This window comes from Carettochelys insculpta, chromosome 15, assembly GCF_033958435.1.
Source record: "Carettochelys insculpta isolate YL-2023 chromosome 15, ASM3395843v1, whole genome shotgun sequence".
In the NCBI taxonomy this organism is placed as follows: Eukaryota; Metazoa; Chordata; order Testudines; family Carettochelyidae; genus Carettochelys; species Carettochelys insculpta.
The window spans coordinates 2,685,001-2,703,910 of NC_134151.1; the positions used below are offsets into that span (position 1 = coordinate 2,685,001).

The 18,910-nt window shown below is 51.5% G+C and overlaps 1 protein-coding gene and 1 long non-coding RNA gene across 7 annotated transcripts in view; one reads left to right on the forward strand and one right to left on the reverse strand.

Moving 5' to 3' along the window:
* Nucleotides 1-6,344, reverse strand: part of PURA (purine rich element binding protein A) — a 27,403-nt gene extending 21,059 nt beyond the window's left edge. For all 5 annotated transcript variants that reach the window (XR_012647638.1, XR_012647636.1, XR_012647637.1 and 2 more), the window contains exons 1-2: nt 6,204-6,344; nt 1-1,017 (exon numbers count right to left, since the gene is read on the reverse strand). The exon at nt 1-1,017 is cut by the window's left edge. Coding sequence is in view for 1 of the 5 variants with exons in the window: in XM_075009872.1 (XP_074865973.1) it covers nt 1-915 (915 nt within the window). In the remaining 4 variants the exon portion in view is untranslated. The remainder of the gene's footprint in view (nt 1,018-6,203) is intronic.
* A 35-nt stretch (nt 6,345-6,379) lies between these two features.
* Nucleotides 6,380-17,173, forward strand: LOC142021267 (uncharacterized). Of its 2 annotated transcripts, XR_012647641.1 has the most exons (4): nt 6,380-6,528; nt 13,597-13,712; nt 14,571-15,014; nt 15,125-17,173. It is a non-coding gene; the product is annotated as an uncharacterized LOC142021267 (long non-coding RNA). The 2 variants fall into 2 exon arrangements; XR_012647640.1 differs by lacking the exon at nt 14,571-15,014 and having other exon boundaries at nt 6,387-6,528.
* The last annotated feature ends 1,737 nt before the right edge of the window (nt 17,174-18,910 follow it).

The following is an 18,910-nucleotide window of genomic DNA, read 5'->3' on the forward strand; positions in this document are numbered from 1 at the left end:
ATCCTCCTCCGGCTCGTCGGCCTGCAGCAGGGCTCCGGGGGCGGCGGCGCTGCTGCTCTCCGTCTCCGCCTGCGGCTCGGGCCCGGAGGCGGCGGCGGCGGCGGCGGCCCGCTTGTCCCGCTGCTTCTCCTGGATCTTCTTCATCTCGTCCGAGTACTTGCAGAAGGTGTGGCCGAACTTGGCCCACACCTTGTAGGGGACGGTGATGGAGTTGCGGTAGGTGGGCTTCACCTCGCTCACCCGCATGAACACGCCGTACTTGTTGGAGCCCACGTCAAAGAAGAAGCGCTTGTTGTCCACAGTCAAGGAGGTGCCCTCGGGCAGCTCGGCCGGCTCCTCCTCCACGCCGTAGTCGTCGATGAGCTTGGCCAGGGCGTCGCGGAACTCGATGAGCCCCTGGGCCGGCAGCGCGATGGTCTGGCCCTGCGTGGAGCCCAGGCCGGGCCCCCGGTTGACGGTCTGGCGGATGCGGAGGAAGCGGCCGCGCTGGTTCTCCTTCAGATCCATGTAGTACTTGCGGTTCTCCCGCACCAGGAACTCGCTCTTCAGCGCCCGGCGCGGCTCGTCGGCGGCCTGCGCCAGCTCGGGCGGCTGGCTGGGGCCCAGCTGCGCGTAGTGCTCGATGAAGTCGCCCAGGTAGTCGCGGAACTCCACGGCCACCGACATGGAGAGCGTGAGGCGGCTCTTGTTGCCGCCCGCGCCCACCTCGGCGATCTTGAGGAAGCGGCCCTTGGCGTTCTGCTTCACGTCCAGGTAGAAGCGCTTGTTCTGGATGTCCACCCGCTTGGAGGCCAGCTCCTGGGTCTCGTGCTGCAGGCCGCCCCCCGGCCCCCCGCCGCCGCCGGAGCCCGGCCCCCCGGCGCCCGGCGCGCCCCCGCCGCCGCCCTGCTCGCTGCCACTGTCTCTGTCCGCCATGATGCCGCCCGCCCGGCCGCCCGTCCGCTGCCGCCTCCGCCCGCCGCCGCCGCCGCCGCTGCTGCAACCCCCACAGCCACCAGCCGGCCGCTCTCGCGAGATCTGCGGGAGAGAGAGGAGAGAGCGGGTAACGCGGCAGAGAGAGGCGTACAGTACGGGGCGCCCTACTGTACGGGCGGCAGCGCCGCGCCGGACGGACTGACAGACGGACTGACAGGCCGCCCGCCCCGCCCCCACCCCGCGGCGCCCGCCGCACCGAGGCCGGGAGCCCAGCGCAGAGCGTGCCCCACCCCCCGCAGGATCGTGGCCAGCTGCCCCCGAGCGACGCACGGGCCCGCGGCGGCGGCGGCTCGAGCCGGTTCGCAAGAGCCGCCGTTCCCAGGAACCCCTGAATCCCCGGCCGCGCCGCCCCCCCGGGACCCACCCCCCCGTCTCCTGCCAGCAGGGGCCGGTGTACCCGCCGGCGGCGTCTCCCCCCGCGGCGGGGACCCCCGTCTCACACCACGGGCCCTGGGGGGCAGCCCCTGGCTTCGCCCCCCCGCCACACACACATCTGGGTCGCGGGGCCCGGTCAGCTGATGCAGTCGCCCCCCGCCCCCCCGCACAAGCGCCAGCCGCCCGGAGCGCAGGGGCCGGAGCGGCGCTGTCTGGCGGCGCGGGGGGGATCCCCGCCTGCTGAGCGACAGGCCACAAGGACGCGGGGCGGGAGCCCCTCTCCGGCGGGCCGGGCTGAGGGCTCGCGGGGGGAGGGACTCGGGCCCCTTCCCGCCCCAGACGAGAAATCCGCAGGCGGGGAGCAAATTCATGCCCTGAAGGTGCCCGGCTGGCTCCGCCCTCCAGGAGCGGGGCGCAGGAGAGCGAGCCGGGGAGGGGGCGCGCCGGGGTCCGGGGCAGAGGTCCTGGCCCGGGACGGGGAAGGTTCCCCGGGCCTGGCGCTGGGAGCCCCTGAACCCTGTACCTGCCGGAAACCACTGCGGGCGCCCCACCCTCCCAAGGGGAGCTCAGAGGCGCAGCCCCCGCGGCCAGGCCCGCTGCAACCTAGGGAGCAGCTGCGTCGCCCAGCGCTGCCTGCGCCCGCCTCGGCCTGGCCACGGAAGGGACTTCTGCCCGTCCACCCGACTGTCACTCTGGGCCCGGCGCCTCCGGGAACGGCCCTGCAGGACCAGGGCAGGCGGGCCCCAAAGCCGCTGCGCAGGACCCCAGCTCGCTGCGCTTCTCCAGAGCCCCCACACCCGAGCCCCGACTGTCCCGCCCGGGAAATGCTCCTTCTCCCGCTACTCCCTCGCCACGGGCCAGCTGCCCCTGCTCCGGGTGCTTCCTCCCCTGGCCCGCCGGGAGCACGCTGGCCTGCAGTCCCCCCGCTCGGAGCCTCCAGCCCCGAAGGAGCGGCACAGACGGGCGGCCCGAAGCCCAGTTGCCATGCGGAGCGTGGCGCGTGTTCGGGCCCTGGCCAGGGATGGGGCGGGAGATGGGAAAGTCAAACCGGTGTTGCGCCGGCACCTGGGCGGGAGGCATCACCCGAGGAGCCCGCAGCTGTCTGGCCGATCCAACCCACTGCCCAGCTGACCCAGCCCACAGCCCCTGCCCCGGCGGCGGGAGGGCGGGCAGGGAGGTCCAGCCGAGCGCCCCGCACGCCCCAGCCAGCTGTGCATTCCCAGGGCGCCCGCTGTCCTCCAGCTCCGCCACTTAGGGACGGGCATTGGACGACGAAGCCCAGGCGCCGGGCTCCGCCTGCCACGTCCTCGCCCCTTCAAGCGCGGACCTGAAAAAAGAGCTCCTCTGCAAGGGGAAGGCTGAGCCAGGCGTCACCGCCCGGGGAGAGGGGCAGGGCCCTGCCACGCGCTTTCCTCTGGGCCGAGTGACCCCAGGGAACCTCCAGTAACCAGGCAATGCCCTCTCCGCCCGTGCGCGCCCGGCGCCCACCGCGCCCCCTGCACCGGCATCGCAGCTCCTCTTTCCGACTTCCTTTTCGCTCGTCCACCACGGAAATGCGCCACTCCTGAATCTCTTACTCCCGCCAAGTGTGTGTGGCGGGAGGGGGGGAGTTTAGTCTGGAGCTCCAACCCAAACAACCAAACCAAGCAATCTGGAGTGCTACAGGAACTGCTTGGGTTTGGTTTGGTTTTTCATCCAAGTTTGGTCAATCCACGGCTGCACAGCCAGACTGTAAAAGCAAGGTTTCAAACCTTTCTAGTCCCCTTCAAACGCTACCCTTTACAGGAGAGTATCAGAGAGGGAGCGGTCTGAATCGGGATCTTCAAAAACAACAAGTCCTGGGGCACCTTAGAGACGAACAGATATTTTGGAGCATCAGCTTTCAAAATATGCTCCAAAATATCTGTTCGTCTCTAAGGTGCCCCAGGACTTGTTGTTGTTTTCATTAGAGGAGAAACATCCCCAAAAAGCAACAGAGGGGGGGCCGTGTTAGTCTGTAGCTTAACAAAACAAACCAGCAGTCCCGTAGCACTTTAAAGAGGAGCAAAATAATTCGTTAGGTGATGAGCTTTCGTGGGGCAGACCCACTTCTTCTTCGTCTGTCCCACGAAAGCTCATCACCTAATAAATGATTTTTGCTCGTCTTTAAAGTGCTGCAGGACTGCTTTTCTGTTTTATTCCCGAAAGCAGTGGGACACCCGTACTTAGGGCGCGCCTCGGCTGGAAAGGGAGGGCGCACGGCACCGGCTTAATTTATAAGTGCCTGGCTAATTTGAAACGAATTTTTAGAACTGTTGGAAAAGCGAGATTGTATCAAACAATGCTCTTAATTTATAGCATCTCATCTGCTTCTAGAAACCAGCTCGATCATTCCTCTTCCCAGCTTTCGGTCAAGACATTTAATTCTCGCAACAAACTGAAAACTCAATCTGCCAGTCGAAACAACCGGGTCTGAACAAACAATTTGGGGCATTTGCAACCGTTTTTTAAATTTCCACCTTTTTGCGCGTTTCAGACTACTCTCACCAGGAATTTTATAAAGCCATTTAAACCCGCTAACCCAGCCGGAGGTTAGTTCACCAGAATCCAGACTACAGCAACGGAATTGATTCATTTTAATTCCAAAGTGACATTTTTGGAATGTCTTTAAATGTCCGATCGTGACAGAATGACCACATTGATTAAGGTCGACGAAGTTTTCTAACGAAAAAACCCCATTTTCATTGAAAGCTCGGAAGCCGTTTAAGATTCGAAACGAAATTGATACAATTTAAGTACAAAATACCCAATTCACTGCAAAGCTGCGAGAAACAACCAATCAGCAAGCCGGAAGCACCGAGTTCCAAAGCTAATCAGTGTATGTTGCAAACAAATTATTAGACAAAAGGAATAATTAATAAAGAGAAAAGAAAAATGACGATAAACGAAAAATAAATGAAAATGTATCAAAATAAAATACTAACACCAAACATACATTTGAGGAAGCGGGCCTTTGCCCACCAAAGCTTATGCTCCAATAAATCTGTTGGTCTATAAGGTGCCACAGGATTTCTCGTTGTTTTTGCACACATTTTAAAAAGCCGAATACAAGAGTTTTCGTTAAAATGAATTAGCATTTGTAGCAAAATATTTAATATTTTCTCTCTAATCTATATATGTCGTTTAATCAGCCTAATTAAAATTAACTCGAAAAGACAGCTACTGTTAAATATTTATAAGCTGCACGAGTGGATGCGGTGAACTCCTTTTCAAAGGCTGTCAGATTTCTCAGAAAATAACTGAACATATTTCAGTGAACACACAAATCGCAAAACTTTACACCCCCATCTCTCTGAACGTGAAAGCGATGGAAATTCTGAAATCAAAACCACAATTTAACGTAACAATCGCATCAGACCGACAGCTGCTACATTCAGCCACCTAACTGGAAGATTCAAGAAAGCTCAAAGCTAAAAGGTTTCCAATTTTCTATCGTTTTTACCAGTCCCTCTGTACGGTAAATCAGTGAGGAAGCAATTTCACCCCATCTTATTCAGCTTCAGCAGCTCTCTAGCTTTTAATTTTTACGCCTTCGACGTGATATGCGATTTTACTAAACCATTAATGTTGTAGCTATTTCACGGCTCAGCATTACATTGTTTGTAACATTTAAACATGCGCAAGGAGTAAATTGTGGCAGCCTGCAAGCGACAACTGAGCAACACTTTTCCTATGTCATTGCAGCCAAACTAATCCAGACATTTTAATAGAAGCACACAACACTAGAATCCCAGATTTGAGAACAGACACAATACATTGTATTTTGAAAACTCAGGCGAATGGATTCAACCCAGGAGATCAGCTCGACCCCAGTGTACACTGAATGGGGCAAGAGCGACTTCTTTAGTCAACTTTCATACAGAACAAGTGGATCGCGGAGAAGAGTACTTCAGTCACTTGTTTTATTCCTTCTGAAAGTAACCCACCCAAATGGAGGGACAACACTCACAGTCTGTGTCTGAGCCCGACCCGGCTGCACACCGAGGGGTGTAGAAGCAGAACCTTGCAGCAGACCCCCCAGCTATATGCGCCACAGGCTTCCCCAGACCCTACAGTGGCTGGAAAGCGTTTGCTGATCCCCGGTGACCTTTAGCATCACCAGCAACTCACTCTCACACTCGAAATCAAGGCACCAATTTCCACGCACTCTGCGGCAAGCTGGCAATGCCCCAGTCTGGGGGACGAAAGGGGAAGATACGGAGAAGGAACCACGGTCGCCACAGGCGACTCTAACACACGGGCCTAGTGCGGCTGCACAAGGACCTGCTCCTGGCACACCTGAGACTCGCCGAGCCACACAACGGGGTACCGGGCACGTCCCTCCTCCTAGCGGGCCAGGGGCAAGGGAACCGCTCCGGGTGTCAACCCCTGGCGGGCAAGCCAGCCCTAGAACCAGCTGATTTCTAAAGCCGAACTCCTGAGACCGAGGAGAACCCCCCAGCCCGCCCCGCGGCGACCCCACAACACCCCCCATAACGCAATGCTCATTTGGGGCGGGAGGGGACTGCAGGGCAGACTCCGCTAGCGGGCTGCGCCGGCACCCGGCGGCGGACCGGCAAAGCAGCCGAGGAGCGGGGCTCACCCCGCAAGCTTCAGCCGCGGAGTGAGTGGGGCGACGGGGGCGCCCACCGCCGAGGGGGCTTCACCCCCAGCCTGCCCAGGTGCTTCCCCGCCGGGCGTGCGCGGGGGCCGAGCGCTCCTCCCCGCCGCCAGGCGGGGTCCGCTAAGCGCCTCGCCCGGGGGCCGGCGGCGACCCGAGTCGGAGCCGCCCGGGGTGCGGCTGCGGGTGCGGGTGGGGGGGGCCGCTGGCTTACCAGGGCTCGCGGTTCACATGGGGCGGGCGCAGGGGCGCGGGCCCCGGCGCGGGGCTGCCGGCGGCGCAGCAGCAGAGCAGGCCCGGCCCCGGCCCGCCGCTCGCAGCGCACGCACGGCCCCGGCGCTCCCCGCAGACGGCGAGTCGTGGCAGCCCGGCGTCGGCACGTAACCCGGCGCTCCGCACTTGACACCGCTGCCGTCAGTGCGCCGCCCGCTTTCCCCCCCCGCTCTGCTCCGCCCGGCGGCTCGCCCGGCCTGGCTCGGCCTGCCCGTCCCGCGCGCGGCGGGGGGACATCCGCGGCGGCCGCCCGGTCCCGGAAGCAGGTACGGTCCGCGCTGGCTGCGCCACGGCACCTCCCCGGCTCGCCACCGGGAGGCGACAGCCCCTCGCGGCACAGCGCCGGGGGAGGCCCGGGGCACGGGCTGCGCCTCTCACCGCCTCCCCGGGCCGCCTCCCGCCCCCTCAGACCAGGGCCCCTTCCCCGCCCGCCTCGCGCCCCCTCAGACCGGGGCCCCCTCTCCCCCGGGCCGCCTCGCGCCCCCTCAGACCGGGGCCCCCTCTCCCCCGGGCCGCCTCGCGCCCCCTCAGACCGGGGCCCCCTCTCCCCCCTCCCCCGGGCCGCCTCGCGCCCCCTCAGACCGGGGCCCCCTCTCCCCCCTCCCCCGGGCCGCCTCGCGCCCCCTCAGACCGGGGCCCTCTCACCAGGAGGTGCCCCGGGCGGGTGCAGGCAGTTAGGCTTTGCCCACCTCTCTCCGCGGGACAGTGGAGTGTGCCCACATTGGTGTGCCTTACTCACCTCACTGCTAAGCGGAAATACCAGCAGGCTCAGTGCCTCTTCCTCCTGGATGGTCCTGTAGGGCAAAACCCATCCATGGCCCATCAAGGCCTACTCCAAGGCCCCTGGAGGTAAAAGCATTGACTTCACCAGTCATTGACTCAGGCCCTTCAACGGCCAAAATAGCAAGAATAACATGGAGGAGGGATGTAGTTATGGAGCTCATAGCTAGAGGGAACCTTGTAATCCTGTAGACTTCATATTCATTAGCTTCCCACTCAGCTTTACTCAGTTTGTGTCTCTGCTTTCCTAAATGCCAGCCTGACAAAACTGGCCCTGGGCTCTGCCAAATCAGCAGCTGTACCCGGTAGATCCTGCTCAGTCACACGTTAGCATGCATGCACTTAGCACACATCAGTGCAGCTAACGTTAAAGACAGACTAGAATTTAGTTGGGTTCTTGTAGCTTTTCTGGGCCCACAATGCCAGTCAATACACACATCCTCCTCTGAGTAAAACAACCACGTAAGGCTCAAGAATGCACTAGAACACATTAAGCAAAAAGGTGTCATTGTGGTGCACTGAGAGAATAATATATTATCTTCTCCATAGTTTCAAAGAAGGGAGGTGACAGGAGAGCATACTAGGTACTCACCCATTGGAAGAGAAAAATATACAGCTGTTAGCTAGAAAATGGCTTCTTTAGAGTTGCAGCTACTAGAGGCTGCCAAATGTAAGCATCCAGTTGCACCAGGGCATGCTGGGAAAACAGGCCTATCAGAGGAGCAGGTGACAGTAGATGACCATTAGCAGCCTTCAATAAGTTGGTGAGAGGTGTCTATAGACTGCTATGATGCAGTCATTCTGAATGTACCTATATGTTAAGACTGTAATACTGTAGGTTTGTTGTAAAATGTTGTGACATGTAGAACTTCAAGAGAATAAATTACTCTGTCAATGTTTATGCTATTGTCAGGGGAGAAAAGGGAAAGTGAGGTGAAGGAAATAGTTGCGTGCTGTAGTATCACAGAGGAGTTAAGAAACTGCTCAAATTTAAGATAGTCTAATTAAGTAGCTAGGTGGATGGTTGGAGTGCCTGTAGTTACAGTGAATGCCAGAGAAGGTCCTGTGTAGGTTTGAGCTGGAGCTGTCTATTGTGGCTATTGTAGCTTCTACAATGCTATTTATTTTGGATGGTGAAGTTGTGAAGCTTCTGTTTACTTGCGAAATGTTGTAGTGCCTTGGGAGCTTATGAACATCTTTTCTTCTGTGTTCTGTTTTCATCTGACTTGTTCATTATTTACTGGGGAGCTTTGTTTGGCATAGAGGTTACTTCTGTCTTTCTTTTTCATAGAGGATTCTTGCTTGCAGCTAGACATTAAAAGTGTAGACTAAGCAAACTAGAAACCAAGTGGGCGTTTTGTTTTGTTTGTTCTTGTTTTTGTTTGTCTAGAATCTGGGCAAAACTGAAATGGGGTTCTTAAAGTTCTGGGCCATTACCTGTAGCCCAGAAAGAATCCTACAGGATGTTGTTGCCTAGTTGTCCTCTCTCATGTTGCTTGTAATCCCTTTTCAGGATACAGAAGGAGCATTTAGCTGGAATATATCAAGGTGATCAATTTGTGTTAAGAAAAAACACGTGGTAGCCTGGTATAACTCTGGCTTCTGCAAGCTGACTGTCATGGAGTCCCTGGGGGCATATGTGATGCTGTGTGAAGTAGCACCTGCAGCCCTTAACATAACATTTTAACCAATGTAACATTTAACATTTCATTCAATGTAAGCAAGTTTCTCCTTTACTTATTAATAAAACAAATCCAGTCATAAACGTCTCTGGCCACTTCACGTTACTTGTAAATTGACGAACGACTGCCATATGCCAGTGATTCCAAGGGCTAACAGCAAAGAGAGGAAAGAACCACTTTCTCCTAGTAAGGGAATGATTCTACTTTCCTCAGCTGTAGCTTGCAAACTGTCAGATCTGGCCTCTGAGACTGTGTCCCCTACAGTGATCTGTTGACAGATGTTACTGTTGGAAAATATCTTCTGAAAAAACTTCTGTCGACAGATTGTGGCCACACACGAAAGTGGTTTGCTTTGTCAATCCGCCGTGACTACGGAGAGCAGCCAGACTACTGCCTGTCCACACTCTCCACAGAATGGCCAACCAGAAGCACAGCAGACAGGGCTGCCCAGTGACCTGAAGCTCTGCCTGCCTGCCTGCCAGAGGCGTCTCCCACTCCCCCCCAGGAGTGCCCATGTACTTTTTGACAGATTCTGTGGAGAAAGACATTCCGTCTCGTGGGAGAGGCAGAAGGCTGTCGATAGCATGTTGACAGAACACATTTATAGTGTGGGTGCTCTGCAAGTTTTGTCAACAAAACTCCCCAGTATAGATGGAGCTTGAGTGAGTTGGTATGATTACAGAGATGTTTGACATACTCTGGACTTAAAATGCTATTTAAATACTCTAAGTTATTTAAAATATCTTAAAAAGGCTATATGGGAAGAAGTACTGCATGGGTGTCCAACCTTTTGGCTTGCCTGGGCCGCACTGAGTGAAGAGGAATTGTCTTGGGCCGCGTATAAAATGTATAATATAGTTAATGTATATAAATCACATAATAATGTTAAAAGTTTACGATCTTGTGGGGCCGCATTATTAGCTGTCCAGGGTTGCATGCGGCCCACGGGCTGGACACGCCTGATTTACTGTCTTGATCTTCAATCAGTGCCCAGCTACCCCCAGCTCAGCTTCTTAGGAAGGGTCTGGTGTCTGGATAGCTAGCCTAAAAGGCCCTCACTTCTTCTCCAACCAGAGCATGTAGGTACCTCAGAGAGTCTGAACCTGCCTCTTGGGATGGGTGGGTGGTGAAGAGAGAAAGCAACTTGAGTGGTACTAAGAGATCCTGGCAATTACAGGTTAGTGAACCAGATTTCAGAACTGGACAAACTGGTTTAAACTGTAGTGAAGGAGAGTATTCTCAGATACCTGGATGAACATAATTTGTTGGAGAAGAATCAACCTGCTTTCAGCAAAGGGAAATCACGCCTCACCAATCTCTGAAGAGTTCTTTGAGGTGTCAACAAGTATGAGGGCAAGGGGGATTCAGTGAATATAGTGTATTTAGCTTTTCAGAAAGCCTTTGATAAGGTCCCTCAACAAAGGCTCTTAAGTAAAATAAGCTGCCATGAGGTGAGAGGGAAGGTCCTGTCATGGATCAGTCACTGGTTAAAAGATAGGAAGCAAAGCATAGGAAGAAATGATCAGTTTTCTGAAAGGAGGGAGGTAAGTATCTGTAACTGAGGATTAGCTACAGAAATAGCTAATTATGGAGCATTTTGTTATCGATGGATTTTTCAGATAGAATATGTAGAATAAGCAGAATGTGGTAAGTATTTAATCAGTGACTGGGTACTTCAGGTAAAATCCTCACTCAGTGAAGTCCATGCTAAAACTCAGAGAGAGGTGTGCCGTTGACTTCAAAGGGCCAGGATTTCACTTTTACTACATCTATTGAAGGTATGGTTGGGACATGCTTACAGCAAAAGCTGGTTCTTGAAAGCTAAAAGCAAGCAAGTTTTAGTAGTTTTTACTATGGATATATCCATCTGGATGTGGGTGTTGTGCCTACTAATATTTTCCCTCTTCTTAATGTAATAAAGTTAATGAAACTTGAGGTTTACACAGAAGCTGTTTGTTTATGCTGTGCATAATGGGCCAGTGCTAATGCCCAATAAATATATCTTATTTGCTTTTGGAGTTTAATTTTGGCCCAAATGTGGGCTGTTATTTTTAAAGAACCAGCAACTTTTCCCTCCTATGCTTAGAAATATTTTGAGGAAAGATCTTAAATTTCAATAAACTCTTTTAAACTTGAACATGCGTGGGCACTGATAGTGTCTTCAGTCCAAATATGAGTTCTGCTCCAGAGCCAATGCAGAATTGGAAAATTAATTTGACTAGGAACACTGCAACTGCATAGCTTAGTTTGATTATTCAGATAGAGTGAAATGTAAAAGGTGCAGTCACTGGCATGTCAGGCCATGACAGGCTGCACATCATACTTCTCATTGTGGAATTTTTCTTTTTCCACCCACGCCCCTTAAGATATTTAAATCCCCCTGCAATCTTTCTATCTCCACTCATTCCTAGCTTTGTGTCATCTGACTTCAGAGACCATGGAGTTAGTTCAGATTCCTCAGTCCATAACTAATATGTTAAATTGTTCCTTCCACTGAGCTCTGTGGGAGTCCAATTATTCTTCCAAAAGGGATTTTCTGCTTTGGGACAGATCTTTGCGTCTGTTCCAGCCCTTTCCCATCACACTCACCCTTGAAACAGAGAGTGTAACGATTGCTTACAGAATGGGTTGAGTATTTCCCCAGTATTTGGCAATCCTGGGGTGATGTAGAGGCAGGTGGGACAAGAAAGGTTATGAGGCTGGTTGCTATTTGGTATTCCCTGATTGTCATTAACTTGATGTTGTAGGTGGAATTTAAAGTGTCTCTGAGGAAGGTTGAAAGATTTAGGGGTGTGGGGAGGATACAACTCGGGCATATTTGCAGAATAAGTGATGAAAGAAAAATCAAGACCCTAGTATTCAGCATAATGGACGGTTTGAATAGGAGAGGCAGACCCCACAGAGAATGGGTAGATTGGTACAGAACTAATCTACAGAAACTAAGCCACTCCACACTGGACAGGAAAAGATGGAAGGAAATAGTGAGGGAGGCATCAGACACCAGTGGGCACTGAGCCCATGGTAGTTGATGATGATGGAGGATACAACATTGGGAAAAGCTGCCTTTGATACCCCATGTCCTCTGCAAAGGCCATTCAAGTAGAGCTAAAGAATGAGACTCCAACACTTACCTTGTGGGAAGGAAAGGCTTAATCTATTTTGTTCTTTAGCATTGTCTACATTTTGGATCATAGTCACAAACTGCCTGTGAGAGATTATACAATAGACTTTACTTAAATCAAGGTAAATTGCATTATTGTTCTAGTCTGTATGGCTCTTCTGTACCTGGCACCAAAACATTGTATTGTGAGAAGGGTAAGGATGGAAAGGGTTAGGGCACCTGCCAGCCTCGGGGGTGGGGAAGGGGTGGTGTCTCCATGCCATGTACTGCTCCAGCACCTGCAGCAGCAGATGGAGACTTTCCCTGCCCTGGCCACAGGAATGCTTATGTCAGTAGCCACTCTCATCCCACGGTGGCACCCCCTCCAGGGTATTTTAAATTGCTCGGGGTGTCCTGGGGGCTAGGGAAGGATGCAGGAGATAAAGAGGAAACAGCACCAGGAGACCCCTGCCTCCCCATGTGCCATTGCCAGAGGAGGAGCCCCTGAGGTAAATGTGGGACTCCCCACTCACTCCCTCACGCCCCACTGTGTGCCTCACTCCCTCCAGAGCCTGCATCCTCTCCCTCCATCTGCCCATCTTGTCCCCAAACTCCCTTGCCCTCTTCAGCTTCCAAGCTCTCTCCCAGAGCTTGCACCCAGGAACTTCACACCAAGACTCCATCCCAGAGCCAGCATCCTGACCCCCACCTGCCCCAAAACTCTCTCCCAGAGCCCCACCCCTCACCCCACCTGCCCCCAAACTCCTTTCTAGAGCCTGTACTCCTCCACCACCCCAAATCCCTCTCAGAGCCTTAGGCAGGTGTGGGGGAAAGAGTCTGAGTGGGGGATGGATGCAGTCTCTGGACATTCTGGGCATCACCAACATTTCTGCAGACCTGCTGCCCCTGTTGCTGGCTGTTTCTGTGAGTGTTGTGGAGCGAGGGTGGGGAGATCCCGCCTTAGCCCTGCTGTGCTGCCAGTGTCCGCTGCCCCTTTTAAATCACCCTGGCTGGTGAGGGTGGGGGAATATTTGTGTTTGCAACCACACCTCTCCTTGGCATGCCTGCCTGAGGGAAGAGAGAGCAGACACCAGCGGGAGAAGGCTGCCAAACCTTAGCTTGATGAGGGAATGAGGCCAGCTGAAAGAGACAAATAGTGGGACAGCTGCAGGGGCTCCTCCTAGGGAGGGGGACAATAATTGCACAAACAACCCAAGCTTCAGCGGGAGTGGCCGGAGCTCTTGCTATAAGGAGACAGGTAAGGACTGAGAAGCTGGGAGCAGAGGTGAGAAGGCAGGTGCCAGAGGAAACCTGAAATCCAGAAGTACTCTGCATTTATTTGGGACTCATTGTTATGGGTACTCTTGCAGGAAGCTCTATCATAAAAAAGCCGCAGGTATGGTAGTATTGGGTCAGACGTGCTTTAAGTCAAGTTCCTGCTGTCCAGAGAAGGAAACCTGAGGCAAGAGGGGTGCTGTAGGGCAGGCATACCCTATGAGACCACACTGATCTAGTAGCCAGTTCTGAATAACAAAGCGTACTGAGTTTAAACACTCCTGTTATGATTTTTCTGATCACATTCACATAGACACGTTGTCTCCTGCACTGAGCCCCAAATCATTAATGTCTTAGTTGATCTGTATCTTCAATACTCTGCCTTTGTCCAGGTACATTGTATTCAGCTAGAGCAATTAGGGTTCGTCTGTGCTACATTTGTTTTAGTCCGCGGTATTTTGGACTTGTACTTTAGATTAACTAATACAACTATGTAGATACAGATGCTGGCATCCAAACCAGTAACTTCAGAGGAGGTGACATGCTGCTGGGACTGGAGAGCTGAAGACTTTGACAAGAGCAGAAGCACGGAGACTGTGCATACAATTCCAAGGTAAGTGAGAAAAAAATGTTGGTGAATTTCACAGGTCATCAATCAGCTATGAGCAAATTAACCTTTTGCAGACTCTATGAGGTGAAAAGGAACTTTGACAACACCTTTGTAATGTGATAATCTCTTCTTGCGCAGAAGCGGTGCTTGTTTCAAAATGTCTCATCTTCATTCATAAGTTTATGCTGAGCTCCTCGCCCTACTTTCCAGAGGTAGGCCTATTGCCATACACAAGGTTACCTGGCTGCTGAAGATCTGTTAGGCAAAAAATGCAGTCAGGCAGGCTGTGTGCATTTCCCAGCAGATTGTACTGGAGTACACATTACGTTATTTTGCAGATGTCTTGGAGGGGAAGCCGTTTTAGTTTGTAGCTTCACAAAAAAGAAAAAAAAAATGTCCTGTAGCACTTTAAAGACCAACACATTTATTTATTAGGTAATGAGCTTTCATGGGTAAGACCCACTGCTTTAGATTTTCAGATCCGGAGTAGATAGTTAGAATCCAGGGTTTATATGGGGAGGCGAAAGAGCGGGGAGAAGAAGCAGGGGTCACCTGTCATTAATAGGACCAGTTGAAGAAGTAAATTAAGTGGGATGTGTGCTTTCCCCATCTTTGATATGTGCAGGAATAGTGCACATCCCACTTAATTTACTTCTTCCATTGGTTGTATTAGTGCCAGTTGACTGACCCCTCCATTTGTCTCCTTCTTGCCCCCTTCCCCCCGGCCATCTATATAAACCCTGGATTCTAGTTGTCCACTCCAGATTTGAAAACCTGAAGAAGTGGGCTTTACCTATGAAAGCTGATAATAAATACGTTTGTTCGTCTTTAAGATGCTACAGGACTGCTTGTTCTTTGCAGATGTGTTAATTTTGCTGGCAAGGATGGATTAAATACACCCCAAAGCAGACTTTAAGTGGGACAGAAGACTGGGGGCAGGAAAGAGCCTGTAGCCCCTTGAATGAGAAGTCTTACTCCAAGCTGCTTCCCAAAGACACTGACTGGGGTAGGACCTGTACCTATACGGGTATGCCTTGCTTTCTAAGAGGTTGCCACAGAGGTTGGAGCAGGAGTGACCTTAAGCTTGGTGTCTGCCTCTGATTGCACCAGTGTCACTGACTCTGAGTGGAGGCAGGAGTGTCAGGGGAGAGGACTGCTGCTGGCCTCAGTGACATGCTATTCTCCAAAGCTGCATCTGTAGGAGAGAGGACCTGAGCGAGCTCATCCTGTTCCCTAGGACCCTTGTCAGAGGCAGGGAGAACAAGGCTTAAGAAGTGCCATTTACGGTGCAGGTAACCTCAAAAGGTAACTAGCAGCAGCCTTTGGCAGAAGTAGCAGAGGTAGCCCCAGCCATAGGTTGGTGGCAGAGCAGAGCTTTTTCCTGATTGTTTAAACCTTGCTTTTATATTTTCTAGCACCTTGGTGAGCTGCTGCTTGTGCTGAGGCTGAGTGGAGGAGGTAGGACAGAGCACAAACCTTCCCAGCAATGACCTGACCAGAAGCAGATGAGTTCTACCCTGGAGAGCTGTATACACAAAGGTCCTGGATTCTCCCTCCGACCTCTGGCATCAGAGTGGGAGGGGATATCATTGTGGTGCCTTGTGATTCGAGACTCTGGAGAGGGCCTGGCCCCTGTATTTGGCTGCCAGATTAAATCAGGTGTCCCAGACAGACGTTGGAAAGAATGTTCCTAGATACAAATGTATTCTTAGAATGGGAATTAAAAGGCTGGGGCATGGGACGCTCTGCTGGCCTGGGTTGAGAGGGAAACAAGATAGTTTGCCCCAGTCATTCAGCAGTGAAGCCAACCTGGTGGTTCTCCTTGGACCTCCTTGCGAGAGGGAAGACGAAGAAGTGGGAATGAAGAGAAACAAAGCCACTGCTTGAATTATTCATGTTTTTCAGCTCCTGTTAACAAACCATCTTAGAATAAACCACATGGGTTTCATACAAAACAAAAATGCCTTTGAGGGAGCTGAGCAGAGAGCCAGAAGAGTAGATGAAACAGCTGATCTTAGTGAAGGAGGTAGGAAGGTCAGATAACGTATAAACCAGAGACATATCTACCTGGATGGGAGGAGCGGCTAGAAGTTTTGGGCACACCCAAAGAACAGCTGATAATTCTAGTGACAATCCAACTGAGAGAAAGAGAATGCAGAACCATTCACTGCCAGAGACTCCTGACAAGTCCAGGGACATAAAAAAGACTACAGCTGACAAATAAAGTTAAGAAGCTCAAGGGAAGAATGCTGCCCCGTGGAAAGACATCATGCAGGGCTGAGAGCACATAGCTAGACATGGGTTGCCTTAGTCCTTTATTATGGTGTCCTGCCTGTGAGCCCATATTTGCACATCCGCTGTGGTGCATGCCCTTCCACGGTGCATGCGTTGCTTGCACCCCTGCCCAACAGGAGACTGCGTGTGATGCAAGCCAAACTTCATGGACTCGTAGAATATTGGAACTGGAAGGGACCTTGAGAGATCATTGAGTCCAGTCCCAGCACCCACGGCAGGACCAAGCACCATCTAGATCTGTGATGTCCAACCAATTCTGCACACTAGCCACATTATCGTGAAAATATATTTATTGTTCAGGCCAGCTGGCCACACTCTACCATCCAAATAGCCACACATGGCTAGCATGTTGGACACCACAGATCTAGATCACCATGATAGATGTTTATCTAACCTGCTGTTAGCTATCTCCAATACCTTCGTGAGTGGTCCCTCCCACAGAGCATTTGTAGATGTCAGGCCCCTTGCAGGCCTGCTTATTCCCTTACTTACACATGAAAAAGGGAGCAGAAGAATGGGCATGTCTGCAGAAACCTGGATTTAAGTGCATTCCTCACTGTGCAAATGAGGCACTTAGCAACCACCAGGGCCTTACAAGGCAGGAAAACCTTGGCAGTCTTCCAGCAGTTCTCTCAGGAATTCAGGATCAGGTTCACATGTGTTGCCTGGCCTTGCTCATCACCTTTTACTGGGTGTTTATACATCCAGCACTGCATACCAGTGCTGGTCAGAGCAAACCTGGCATGTGGCCCTAGAGAAAACCTTCATCGATAGCAATATCGTTCACTGATCACGCTTGTCCAACGTCACCGCTAACTCAGCAACATCCAAGTGAGATGAATTTTGTTTTTTTTTGTTTTTTTTTGGTGGGGTGGGGGGGCAGAGTAGGGGAGAAGGGGGACTGGAAACTATACACAACTTATTTTATTTAGGCTAAAGATGTGTCAGACAACCACCAATCCCTGAAATCTGACAGTGCATTGTGAGAACACCAGGGGCCATTTACTGGTCCCAGACCTTTTCACTTTTCTTTGGCTCTTTTCTGAGAAAAGTACATTCATGCAGTAGCAGTTTTTAGCAGGACCCTGATGCTGGCTAGGTCGTTACAGCATTTGTTTCTAAAACATGCTTCTGTTTATTGTGAAAATAAAGATGTCTTTTAAACTTCAGGTGAGCAGTGAATGGTGTATGCTGCTTACCTGCCTTTCAGCAGTGCAACAGCAGCTGTGGTCCACCATGTTGTTCATGCATTTAGCTTGGGTGTGAGATGAGTCGCTTGCAGTTCCTAAGGATTGGTTGAGGAAAAAGTTGATTTTTAACCTGTGCTGTAATGGCTCATGTGGACACAGCCTTTTGATGAGCAAGCAAAGCAAGTGTGCTTGGTGAGCTCCTTCTCTAGTGTGGGTGTGAGTTCCTCGAAGGACCTGTAATTGTTACAGCCTTGAGCAGTTTTACCCACAAGGCCTCTTACCCCTTCTGCAAAGTACTCCTCATGAGAGACCCAGGAGGCAAAGTCAAAAGTGTTGCCAGAAGGTGTGGTTTCCTTTGTTTCAGCAGAGGAGGCGTCCATAGGGTTTTAAGCACACATGGGACAAACACCTGGCAGGGATGGTCTAAGCATGCTTGGTCCTGCCTCAGTGCAGCAGGCTGGAATAGATGACTTCTGGGGGTCTCGTCCAGCCTTACAGGTTTATGATTTTGTGACCTCACCCGAACATTCTCCTGCAATAGCAGGGGAGAGGGAAAGGACATCATTCTATGTGAGACTTGGTGCAGATGCACTGTTGAGTATGTCAAGAAATTGTTCAAAGTATGTGAAGTTGAATCAAGACGAGGTGAGAACACCAAAGGACTTCCTAGTCTCCACAAAATACTTTAGCTAGGAAAAGTATCAGAGGGGTAGCCGTGTTGGTCTGGATCTGTAGCAGCAACGAAGGGTCCTGTGGCACGTTATAGACTAAGAGAAAAGTTTAGAGCATGAGCTTTCGTGAGTTAACTCACTTCTTCAGATGCTGGTGAAAAGTTTAGCTAGGAAAAGTCAGACTATGCGACAGATGGTTTTCAAGATTCCTGCCAAAAATTACAACCCAGTAGAAGAGCTGTCAGTTTAAACAAAACTTTTTTGCCCCACAAAAGTTTGGTTAAATGATTTTCAATTTTTTATCACATTTTACATGTGATATTCATTTACATATTCATGATTTGTTTTGCGGTTTATAAGACCACTATCGTGGTTATTGAAATATTTTGGAATTAATTAAAACAGTATTACAATCTGGCTTCTTGCATGAGTGAGATGAAGTACTGCAGAAGTGTCCAGCAAATATGATGCCTTAAATAATTACAGTCAATTACACTCTTTTATAATGTCCTGAGTGAACACAGCAGAGATCTGTGAAAATAGATTTCATTACCAAATAGCTTATATTCTATTGGGTATGGGAAAATTGATACAAAACAATGTTAAGAGTTGGCGCTATATAGCGCTCACCTAGAGTGTGCTGTGGTCTGTATAGGTTTGAAACAGGTGTACTTGCAAAATATTTGAAGATAAAGTCTGAGAGAATCCTCTGAAAGCAAGCGTGTTCCATCAAGGCAGCCAGAGCTCTGTTAAGGAATGCTGTTCTCTTTAAACCATTGCTGAAATTCAGAGAGGAAAGAAAGCAAAGGAGTTCCTGAGTTGTTTCCAGGAAGATATTATGCAGAGAGCAGACCACGGAGCATCTGCATTAAAAATCCCCACAATACAGGCTCCATCAGACCTTTGAATGAACTCTTGTATCATTGTATTATAACCCTTTTTTTCCCCCTTCTAGTTCGTTATTTTATGTGTTAAAAATTTGCTCAGAGGCTACTGTAAGAAATTTGGGGTCAAAGTTTGAAGACCACGAGCTTCACTAATGCAT